The following is a 12,380-nucleotide window of genomic DNA, read 5'->3' as shown; positions in this document are numbered from 1 at the left end:
TGATTAATATAACTACTGTAAAAGAATGAAGGGGGCTGATGCATCACATAAGGTGATATTAGTTATTGTCCTTTAAGGAAAATTTGTCTCAGCCCATTGAAATTCCAACACTCAACACTTATTTAAAAGTTGCATATTTTACATTTTTCCAGTGTTTTATTTTTGGATATATTTGTTTTGTGAGAACTAAAAACAATCACAGTGTAGTTTAACAGATTTCTCTCTGGACCTGGAGTAACAACAGTAAACCAATCAGAAGAGAGGAGGCTCTAAGTTATTCAATTAGTTTTTACATCACAGTTTGTTGCAACATCACAAAGTTACAGATGTTCTAGCATATTTTAAGGCTCAGTTTCTTAATATAGGCTGTGCATATTTCTCAGGAGGTAGAGCGGGTTGGTAGAAGATCGGTGGTTTGATCACTGACCCCTCCGCTCCACATGTCAAAGTGTCATTGGGCAATGGGCAAGATACTAAACCCAAAATAGCCCCCAACGTGTCATCGGTGAACATGTGGTAGAAAAAAATGCAATATGAAGATAAAAGTGCTGCATAAAACTGTGTGTGAATGTGACTAGTGGTGTGAAGTGTATTGAGTGGTTGTTAAGACAAGCTCCACATACAGTAAATGCAGTCCATTTAATCATTACACTTAATCATTAGTCACTGGCTTTGTTGCAAATGTCAAAGGTATTGTGAGTTTCAACAGAACATGGATGTTCTGTTTTTTCTTGGATTGAAACTTTCACTAATTTCACAGCAGTTTTTTTCCTCAATTGTCAGTATAAAGTTGTCTCTGTTGCCCTCTGTGGGTGTGGTCTAGTGTGGATTTCCTCTTTATGACATGAGACAAAGTGAAATATTTAATTCAACCATTAATAATTATGTCCATTAATTCTCACTAAAAGATGTTAATATGGGTCAAGCTGAACAGATGTACTTTTGGATTATGCCAAAAAAAAAGAAAAAGAAAAAAATCCCTGTCACCCTTTAAATCATGAAGACAAATTGCATTACTATTCATAATTGAAACCTACACGTGGTTAATGTCAACTGATATGTGAGGAATTATTCCGACACAGTTTACCCAGTGCTTAAAATGACCAGAATACAAATCAGACAGAGACTGGGCTGACTAATGACTCAGTGTGGCATGAAGTGACAGAAGCCCCCTACCACGATGACACCACTGCCCTGTGTCGCCTGGTTTGGTGCAGCATTTCATTTCTGTGAGAGAGTGGAGGCATATTCCACTGACCTTCCTGGCCCTTAATGCAAATAAGACACTAATGATCATTTTGAGATGCAAAGAATTTTATAGATGAACCATGGTCCACTCTGTTGTCTGAGCTGTGTAGGATGGCCCTAATCAACATACTGTATTTGGTATATGCAGAGTGCAAGAATCCAAGCAAAATACCATCCCATTACTAGTTTCCTCCTTTCTTGCAGGACTGCACAAAGCTATGTGTCTCTGAAAAAAGGAGCAGTATAAATACATCCCAGTGCTTTATACTAAACATAGCAGCAGAAAACTTCCCTGTGCAACTTAAGAGGGGATCTGAACCTGTGGAATAAAATACCATGTCAAATGCTGTGCTAAGATCAGGTAAAACCAAAGCTCTACAATCACCTGCCTCTTAGGAGGGATGTTTCAATTTTACAAAATCCAGACTACTGTCAGAAAGTCAGTGCAATTCCAGTATTTGGAGAAGTTGCAATTTGGAAACAGACCTGTAATTTGTTGACAAGGAGGAATCCAGGTTTGATTTGGTTAACAATGATTTATTTATTCTATGAAGGTTGAAACATCATCCATGGACACAGAACAGAAAGAATCCAGGATGGGTGGATATGACACTGAGTGGATAAGGATGTATAATGTGATCCAACATATCTCAAATATTTAAAGAAGGTAGCAGTGCAGTCACTGTTTGAGAGGATTTGCCATTTTGGGGTGCTGGCAGAGACACTGGAGTTTATTGTGTCAAACCGGACTAACAGACTTTCTTAATGGAGGATAATAAGCAGCCTTCACCAAGACGTTGAAAGTGCACAAGTCTACTAAGCTGTACAGTACTGTAGTCTGTGAAGCTTTGTGGATTTCCACAGACACACAGTGTTCTTGCATTGCTCTCTCTCTGATGTCCTCGTTAGAGGAAGCTAAAGGTCACATGGACTGGGACAAAACTTGTGACCTGCTGCTCAGAGCATTTTCAGCTGCACAGATTTACTGTGTTAGGACTGGGGATCCAATGCAGTTTGCTGCGATGCAACAACACCCATAAACTTGCTTCACTTTGGCTTTATTATATTTGTAAGAAACAACTTGTATAGCTTATATATGCATGTAGCCCACCGTTGTGTCGAAACATCAACATCCAAAATTAGGGACATTTCTGTATGACCTCCCTTTGATAAGTCTTACAGCGTGCATTGCTGGTAAAACTGCAAACTCTAAAATATCCTTAAGGAGCTGCCTACATCTCACCAAAAGCTGTAAGGAAAAGCTCTCGCCACCTGCAACCCAACCGAGTAGCAGTGGTTATAGTGGATGGAGATTAGAATTTGTTGAACATGCTGCACTGCTCTCAAGGCAGTTTAATGCCACACATGAAACACTTATTGTTGTGTATTATTCATGTTTTACAATCCAGTTCATTTGATCAACCCCAACAGAGCTGTCCAACATAGTTTGTTTTTTTTCTGAAACACCGACTCTTTTCTACTGAGCCAATCACCCTTTTGCTTTAATACAGATTTCATAGTTTTACCAACTGCCAATATGTCAGGGAGAAAGATACCAAATCCACATTTCTGAATGGGCATCTCGGAGATGAAAAGTCCATGTTCTACAATCTGTCCTGCAGGAAACAGCAGCGCCCTTGTTGAAAAATTTGCTGGCATTTCATGTTGGCGAGAAGAAATTAAATTTTGATTCAACTGCTGCAACAACATGCAATAAGATATATGAAGAAAAGTCTTGTTAGATGTTTTCAGCTGTAAAATGAACTTCTCGGTGCTCTCTGTTGGGAAAATGATGCTCTGTAATGGAGACAAAGGATATAGTTGTATGCATGACCTCAATCATGTATTATGTCTACACTGTACTGCTATTTCTAGTTGTCCGCATAGTATACCTGGAATAATAAGCTAACATCTGCCAATGCATGTGCTGAGCACTACATCCAGCAGCACTACAATGTGAATGTGTTGTGCTTAGAGGTATTGGAAGATTTATTTGCTTTGTTTGTGTAGCAATTAGTTTAAATTCTGAGGAACGTGGTGCAGCAGATGGTTTGTTAAACACCATCTGGAAACAAGGCTCTGTTGGAAGATTGGAAACTGTTTGGTGAAGGATGGATGCTTGTAAAAAGAACTTGCCAGGTGATTGGATGAACCATCTGTCTATCCCCATCTTCAACAACCAATCAGATTGGTTTTCCTGAAGCCAGCAGGAGAAGTGTGAAAACATATTTTCCTTTGAGAAAATCCTTCAGTTCTGTTCTCAGTTTGTTCTTTCAGTACGCTCCAGTTCTGATGCTACACCAGCAACTATACTAAACTCTGCCAGAGCCACCATGTCTCTTTCTGTAGTCACAACTAAGACACTGTGGTGGACATTTTATTGTTATTATTCTTTGGAGTAGTCCAAGTCTCTGTAGTTTTAGCCTTGTAGTAACCTGTTGAAGTCTATTAGAGGTAACCAATTGAACCCTGACTGCATTAAACCTTGGGGTGAGCAAGGACAGCAGGATGAACTCAGTGTAACCTTTTTGAGACTAAACTGTTGTAAATTCCTGTAGTTAAAGCAACAACTGTGATCCCCATAACATCACCTATGGGACACACATCCGTTGATTATTGCACCTTGATTGTTTTATTGCATAGGAGAGCTCATCTTACTAGTGGGAATGAGATGACCAGAGGCATAAGATGGAGCTGAGCTGCTGGACTGCTGTGTGGTTCTGTGTTGTGTCCCTCTCTATAGAGAATAAATCATTGCGCATGTTATTTCATTGGTCTTGTTTTGACCCTCCACAGGCAGCTGCAGCATATATGAATGCGGTGGATTATATGAAGTGGCCAGGCTAATTGGGACAGAAGACTCTAGACTCAAGTCAGGGAGGAGATGGAGGATTGGAACAAGCACACAGAGGCAGACTGGGTTTTGAGCAGGCACCATGTATTGAAAAAAACAACCAATTACACAACCAAAGTTGGCATAAATTAACTTAAGCCTGTGAATATTCTCATTTGTCCAGGTCATCGTGATCCCTAAAGAAATTTAAATCAAAAGCAACTGGACAAATAACCAAGTCCAGTTGCTTTTGATTTAAATTTCTTTAGGCATAAATTAACTTAAAGAAAATATTTAAAGAATAAATAAAAGTAAATTATTCAATTATTTGATTTGCAAAAGAAAGAAAATAATTCAAAAGAATAACCCACCAAGTTCCCTGGCACAATGGGTTAATACCCGGTACCCTCAGTTCAGTGTTCACAGTTCATATCCAAGACTTTATTCTTCTGATTTCAGCCCTGCGTCCCAAACCGACATAGTCCATCCAGGAGTGGAATGAATTGGGGGATCGGTGTAAATCTTAAGTCAAGGACCATCTGGTAGCTCGCCATCGTAATCATCAACATTATCATCATCGACACCTGACCCCAGAACTCTGCAGCAGACCCAGCGGTAGTCGGCTCCTGCAGCATGGATGGACAAATGCCTGTGAGGCTACTTTCTGCACACAGCCCTAAAAAATTCCGCAACAACATTTTCTAACCTGCCAGCAGCTCCTCCCTCATAAATTCCCTCAAAAGACTGTTCAAGCCAACAGAACAGCCAATAGCTTGGATCCAGACAGGATGGAGATCCAGCTGCCTTGCAAGGTCTACTTCCCAGATGAGTGGTCCAACAAAGAACAGGATCTCTACACCTTACACACATTTGTCTACAGTAAATCTATTGAAAGAACACAGGTGGCACAAAAGTTATCGATATTTAATGTTGAGAAGAACATCTGAATTGACGGTGTCGTCGCCCTACATCCAGTTAATTGAAAACTGCTGAATCCAACTGACTCTGTCCTGTGAATTTCCTTTTCTTACTGTTCCTACATACAGCACAGGATGTGAAGTACTGGCGAAATTATTACTGTCTCTGATAATCTCCAAGGGCTTTGATTGCAGGTTGCAGAGCAGCAGCAGCAGCAGCAGCAGCAGCAGCAGTGAAGTCCGACCGCTCTGCTCTCAGGTCTTGATGGGAATCACAACAGTTCAGTGCCAGAGTCCAGAGTTGTGTTGTTGCACCACTGAGGACACAGAGGCTGCTCTGTGGTGCGGCCACACAGGTACAGTATCATCACCATAGACTGTATCATCACATACTGTAGGTAAAACAGGAAAGATATTTTTGTCAGTTTATTACTGATGGAGCCACACTCGCAGCACATTAACATTCCACTGAGATCTGTTCTCTTTGTGGCGTTACCAAGAGCCTCATTATACGATCCTCGTGCTGATGACTTCATTACCTAAATCTTCCAGCCAGAAAAAATGAAAAAATTAGATGCACCACTGGCTGATGAAGTGAAAACTCAATTTGTGGATGTGAGTCATCCAGTGGCTAAGTTGAACCATCTGACCAGTGTGTTGAAGAAAGGATTTTATGATGTGGATAACAAATTATCACGGCCATTTAAAATCACAGCAGGTATGAGCCAAACAAATACAGTGGGCTGCAAATTGCAGGGACATTAAAAATTAATAATGTGCTTGGAGCTCAAGAAAAGCACAGTACCAAAGGATGTTGCATTTGTCACACCAGCAGTTCACTTATACAGTGGGAAATGAACTGGCATGGATCCTGCATTTCTCTGGGCATCCAGAGTGTGAGTGAGTGGGAAGCTCTCTCCACATGGTGAGAATAGCATCAGGGACCCCACTGGCACCGGCTTTTGTTTTGGCAGGAATTCCTGGATTATCCGAGGTTGCCTTGGACACTGCGTGACCCACAAGTATAAAAATAGCTTCTTCATAATTACAAAGATGCTTTCCTCTCCAGTTTAGCATAATGTTAACTGCTTATTGAAAACACAGCAGCTCTTCTTATTGTTTCTTCTGAATGGGGCACTTATGGTTTGCTTCACTGTCACCATGCCCAATGAAGAGAAAAGGAAAGATAGACCGGAAGACAAGACAAATACAATATAAGATGAATGCAACCGTGGCATTTTAAAAGCTTTTTTATCATATGCCTGTCTTAGCCTGTCACCTCACTACAGAACACAATAAGGAAATCACACAAAAAAACACATAAATCCAGTGAAGCGTCCGATTTTATGAGACAATAGATGTCTTGTTACTTTTTTTTAGAAATAGCAGCGAAGATTACTTTATTTGCATCTTTATTAATTCCATGTGGATATGTGACCACCTCATCTAATCTTTTGCACGACCATAAAAGGGAGAAAACACAATTTACTTAAGTTATTTTCTCCTCTGCAGCTCTTAATTCTGAAAATAACTCAAAATGAATGGGTTTGTTATTGGTATACTGCACTTAGAAATTCTAAAAGACGAAAAAAACTTTAATTTATTAACAGAAAATGTTTATATGCAGGAGCTCAGACATCCGACAGATCCAGTTGATGGTGTGACAGCGCCTTTCAGACGACTCGGAATGCAGATATTCAAGGCACTGCCAACTGAGGACTTTGGTCAAGAGCCAAAATAAACTAGAAAGATTACATGAAAGAAAAAATTAGTTGTTGGGTTGATGGCTCACTTCCTGTTTTTAGCCACTCAGGCTAAAGAGCAGTACAAATCAGTGACTCAGTATGAATCAAGTAGTCACCTGCAGCTGCAGCTGCTTTCAAAATCATTCATGCGTTGTACGTACGTAGGCAGTCCCACCCTGATGTGATAGATCCTGGTAGAATACTTAAGGTGACTAATGAACATTATTAAATTCACTTCTTTTGGATTTTAAATGGACTCTTCTCCATATGTGTGGAAAAGAGTTTTCTCTTTGATTGTGATTTTGATGTGAAAATGGCCTCATTTCCTCCAAAGGGAAGATAATTAATTACCGTCTGTCTCTTGGAGAAGCCATGACACCCTGAATTATGGCTACACTGCATTGTAATTAGAAACAATACAAGTTTGACAACTGATATGACTGTACAGTATATGAATTCTTCTGTGAAAAAGGGGCTTTAAATTAGCTTGCCACATAAAAAAAGAAAGGGTGCTTGAGGGCACTGAATATAGCAGGAAAGATTCAGTAACAATAGCTGTTATGTATGCATGTACTGTAGGATAAATATTTCATAAATGTCATCATAAAGCCTGGGACTTTGTTTTGCTATGTGGATACATGTTTCATGTACTGTAAGGTTGGCGTGACAAATAATGTAAATGTCAAATAATGCAGGGACTGTTTTATCTATGGCACACAGGAAATATGTCTCCCCTGTGATCAGAGAGACATTTAACTCGGTTTCATCTCTCTGAAATGGTAAAAAAAAAAAAAAACTCACTCCTCACTTCTTGGCTCAAGTAGAAAAACTTTAGTCTCAGAAAGCAAATACTGTAAAAACATAAATAACTCAGGTGGCATTAATTACAAGAAGCTTAGAGCTCCCAGTCAGGTGTGTCCACTTATTTTAACTGATTAGCACTAAAACCAGGATGTTTCTAACTCCTGCAGACTCTAACTTTTTATTCTGCAAACACCATTAAGGAATTATTACTCCAGTCCAATGATATGGTTAAAACACTAGAGCTTAATACTCATCTGTGCTCGTTGCTGCCCATCATCATGACCTCAGACCTCCTTATTTAGTACTGATCAGTTTGTTAATCTGACCCATCCAATGATAGATCTTTTAGAGACACAGAGGTGCTTTTACCTCCTCATTCCTTCCCTGCTGCAGCAGCTTCTTCACCTGCGTCAAACAAACATCTACAAACAGGCTCCGGCCTGTGCAGAACCAAGACTTTCCACAGGATCTAGGAGAAGTGACCACATTACTCCAGTTTCAGCTTCTTTGCACTGGACCAGTATGTTGTAGAAGATCCTACTCTTAAGCTCCATGCTATGACTGTTTAACAGCATATGGCATATATAGCCTGATGTGTGTGTCTCAAGGCAAAGCTAAAACCAGAGGTGACAAAGCCTTTACAATCGGAGCCATGAAACTGTGGAATGAGCTGCCTGAGGAACTCAGGTTGGGGGTGTCAATGACCTCTTAAATCTCTCTAAAACACTTTTATTGTAGAGTTTTTCCATTTCTCCTTTTATTGAGAGACGTGAGAGAGAATTTTAACTGTATTTCTGATCGTTTGTTTTAATTATGACTTACATGTTTTATTTTTCTGTTGTGTCGAGTGTTTTGCAACCTGCGTTTTATCATCCATCACTCACCAAGAGAGCAAAGCACTGTAATTCCCAAAATGCCAAACCAATTTAAGCTTTTCTTTTTCACAAGAAGAACTTGCTGGAGAATCTTCAGCTACAGAACAAAATGTCCAAATACATCTTCCTTGAACAATGCCCGAATATCAATGTGGCAATATAATAAGCAATACATTTTCTGTTGATCAACTAAAAATTAATTGTTTCATTGCTTAATGTATCTTAGTAATGAGAAATAGTTTTTCAGAGTCTTAGCCAGTTTAAAAGGGTAATATTTTACAACATGTAGTATCTTCTAGTTCGTATGCCTGCTCAGCCTCTTGAGAACTTATCAGCAGATAATAATTAGACCAGAACTGTGACACAAGTGATTTGAGTCTAGTTATTAAAAAAAATCTCCACCCAGTGTCCACTCAGTTTCTTCTGCTTTCCTTTCAACTATGGCTTTCACCTCCTGTCCCTCTGACCATCCATGTGCTCTGAATCCTTCTCCTTCATTTATCACTTCTCAAATACATTAACCATCCTCAAATCCAGCTATCCTACAATCTCCATCCTCTAACCCACTTCTGTCTATATCCACTGTGGCCTCACTTCTAGAGTCTTGTGAGCTGTCATTTAGACGAGTATGAAATCACACCTCTAGGAGATAAAGTGCTGCAGAGTGCAAATATGTAGTACAGTACAGTAGTACTTCCGTTACAGGTGAGTTTTTAACAGCTTATTAAACATGTGTCATGAGGATGATGTCTCTCAGTTTCAGATTGTCAGAGTGATACTGTACAACCTAGAGCCATTGTTCAGTGAACTCAAACAGGTTGTTCAAACCAAGGCCAGTTTCACTCAGATATATCAGGGTGGTCGGTGGTGTTGGTCCATTCTTTGGGCACAGTGGGCAGTCTAATGGCACTCAGACTGTTCCTCAAAAATAAAGACTGACCCCTTTTAAGCCAGAAACATTAGACACCTCAACACCAAGCTAAGTCAGGTCTAAGGCCGATGCTACCATGGTAACAATCAATGAACTGCGCTGACCAAAACAGATTTTTCGTCATATTGTTTCACTCTTTGCTGAATTTCTCAACTGAAACGTCCTTGTTACTCTTCGAAAAGACAGATGAGTGGTGCAGATCCTCAGTTGAAGTCTTCAGTTTTTTTTTTTTCACTTTTTTAACAAGTCTGTTACCCAGAATTCACTGTACTGTACTCTGTCTTATACTACTTTAGTCTGAGTTTGGGCCCACTCTATAGCCCACACACACACACACACACACACACACACACATATATATATATTTAGAACACGGCTCTCTTGAATACTCGATTCTGATTGGTCAATCACCAATATTCTGCGGTGTTTATTTCTCGATAGACCACCGCTGAGCGGACCGTTGCTAGGGACTCCATAGCAACGGCCGACTCTGCATGTCCGGTCACGGCCGCTGTTTTGCTGAGCCTCCTCCCGTTCGTGCATTTGAAGCCTTTGATAATCAATCAGTGGATCGATGGATTACCATACACGTTACCATGTATTTTGTGTAGTCCTATCTGTCATAAACAAGAGATTATGGGGTGCGTTTGTGTCGCGGAGCTACAGAGAGGAGAGGAGCTGTGACACGGTCAGAGGTTCTGATGCAAGTTTACTTTTCAGCCACGATGTGGAAATAACTTAGGAGCCTCCACTCTCCCTGTAACAGGTTACAAGTCGTTTATCTAACATCACTATTAGTCCGAAGCTGTTTAATGACGGTAAAAATGAAACATAAAGTAAATATCCTGCATACTTTCTCTTTTCTGTGCTGCGCTGGTCAGAGCGGCGTCCCGAGCAACGGTCTAATTTTACATGAATAAAATCTCTTTTTTCATTATTTTGTGTTACATTATTGAATGATTTAGTTGTAGGCCGTGTTCTAAGCGGGATAATGTATAGTTGGTCGGTTGTTATGGAGAAATAAACCCCTTCAGGTTGAATGAAACCATACAATCTGTCGGGGTTTATTTCTCCATAACAACCTCCGAACTATACATTATCCCTTACATAGTTAATTCAATCATCAAATAGGCTATACGGATAGAGTAGGCCTAAACTCAGACAGAGTACAGTACAGTGAAAGAGATTTGTTAAGATAAAAGTGAAAAAAACAACAACTGAGGACTTCAAGTGAGGATCTGCATGCACAGTAACCACTCATGATGATCATGTGGCTCCAGCTAGGTGAAGGAAACAATATGTATTCTCTGGGATGATCCTGTATTGTATGTAAGGGTGAAACCCCACACTTGATATCAGTGTCCCAATTCAGGGGCTACATTCTCCAGACGCTACATTTGAAGCCTGATGGTGTTGTAACTGTCCCATTTTGACGGTTCCTTCAGAGCAAAACAGGCTCCAGCAGGTGTGGTCCAACCCATTCCAAGATTCACTGCATGCTGCTGGTAATGAAAATGACTGGAAATGACACTGACAGTGAGCCTAGGGATTACACTGTTAGATGAAAGTATTTCAGCTCAGCTGTAACTGTTCACCTGTTTAAACCGAAGGCCTTAAAGCACAGTGTGTGACACCGAGTGAAAATCCTCTGGGGGTTCAGACCAGCTCATTTCACTTGAGCCTTAACAGTCAGCGGCATCCCTGAATGGTGACACAGCTATAGTCTCAATCATCAACAATCTCTGCCAACATGAATGTGAATGAGAAAACATATTGTACATTTTTTGCTACTATAAAACAATTTTTTTAATCTTTTAGTGAAAGAGTCAACTGATCTGAAGTTTTTATATTAGCATTATACTTTATATTACCTGTGCATTTCTATGACACATATTGTTTTGATAAAATCACTAAATCATCAATTGAGTGATGCCTCTGTAAGAAAACGTCTTTCTCACATATCTAAGACACAGTTTTCTCCGACATGGCACATTGCCTCTGACTGTGTTGCAGCTTGTCTCCCACCTTTGCACCACGACTGCTACTCGTGTTGAAATCACAGGCAACACATAGTTCAATCACAGGACCACACAGGACCACATCACGGTGTGGACACAAATAGACTGAACACACCAGAAGTGAAATGGACTGACTCACCATATTTATTGAAGACACTGGTCCGATGCTGTTCACAAATATGTCCACATCTATGACAGTTGGTTTGACTGGAAAAAAAGAGTGACATAATTACTGATCAGGACTTTTGATTCAGGCACTGCATCTGCTGTTTCTAAAAATCAAAGAGACAAAGTGAAGCTGGATCAATGCCACTTTATTGTACCGAGTCCTTTGAAGAGCGAGTGGCGGCAGAGGGAAGCAGTCCTCGGGGAGTTGTAGTTGTTAGTAATGATCACACATTAGTCTTCATCACATAAACAGGAGTAATGAAAGTGTTCTCTTGAACGCCGCAATTTGCATCTATGTGCTTTCACAAAGAGACCGAGCAGCAGGCCACACAAGACACCAGAGCACAACACACTGTTGTAACTTCACGTCAGAAGAAAAGATGTCTGACAACTCCATGTAGAGGAGGGGGAGGCTCAGAGCAGACCACTGGTTCTTAATCCCACCTCTCCCTGCTGGTTTTTTTTATCCAGCCAGCCAATCATGGACTGAACTCCACCTGGGAGGCTGCATGAATGTAATTAACTGATAAACCAGCGGTGCCTCTATCCCTGATTGGACCCAGATGAAGCTCTGTGGTGGTTTACATCCTCCCTCTAAATCCAGTGTCTTCCACATAATCTGAAGGTGAGAGATAATTGTCTATGTTAACAACACAGAGGCCTTTTAGTTTTAGTTTCTCAGCTGCAGAATCAGCTCAGATGGTGAAGAGCTTAGCTGTAATGGGTCGTCTGTGTTAGTTGCCATACAATGTATAAAAGAACTGACTTGTCGAGATCGATCAGGTTTCACTCAGTCTGAATAAAATTCCTCTAAGACCTGGGACTGACACCATCTTAATGT

General features: G+C 40.4%; 1 protein-coding gene across 1 annotated transcript in view; it reads right to left on the bottom strand.

Moving 5' to 3' along the window:
• Positions 1-12,380, bottom strand: part of gabrg3 (gamma-aminobutyric acid type A receptor subunit gamma3) — a 52,320-nt gene that overhangs the window by 24,083 nt on the left and 15,857 nt on the right. Inside the window, exon 3 of the mRNA XM_085773683.1 lies at positions 11,511-11,578. Within this exon, the coding sequence (XP_085629809.1) occupies positions 11,511-11,578 (68 nt within the window). The remainder of the gene's footprint in view (positions 1-11,510; positions 11,579-12,380) is intronic.

The sequence above is a fragment of the Trachurus japonicus genome, chromosome 4 (assembly GCF_045865225.1).
Source record: "Trachurus japonicus isolate A0001 chromosome 4, Traja_1.0".
Classification (NCBI taxonomy): domain Eukaryota; kingdom Metazoa; phylum Chordata; class Actinopteri; order Carangiformes; family Carangidae; genus Trachurus; species Trachurus japonicus.
This window is presented reverse-complemented; position numbering and strand designations above follow the sequence as displayed.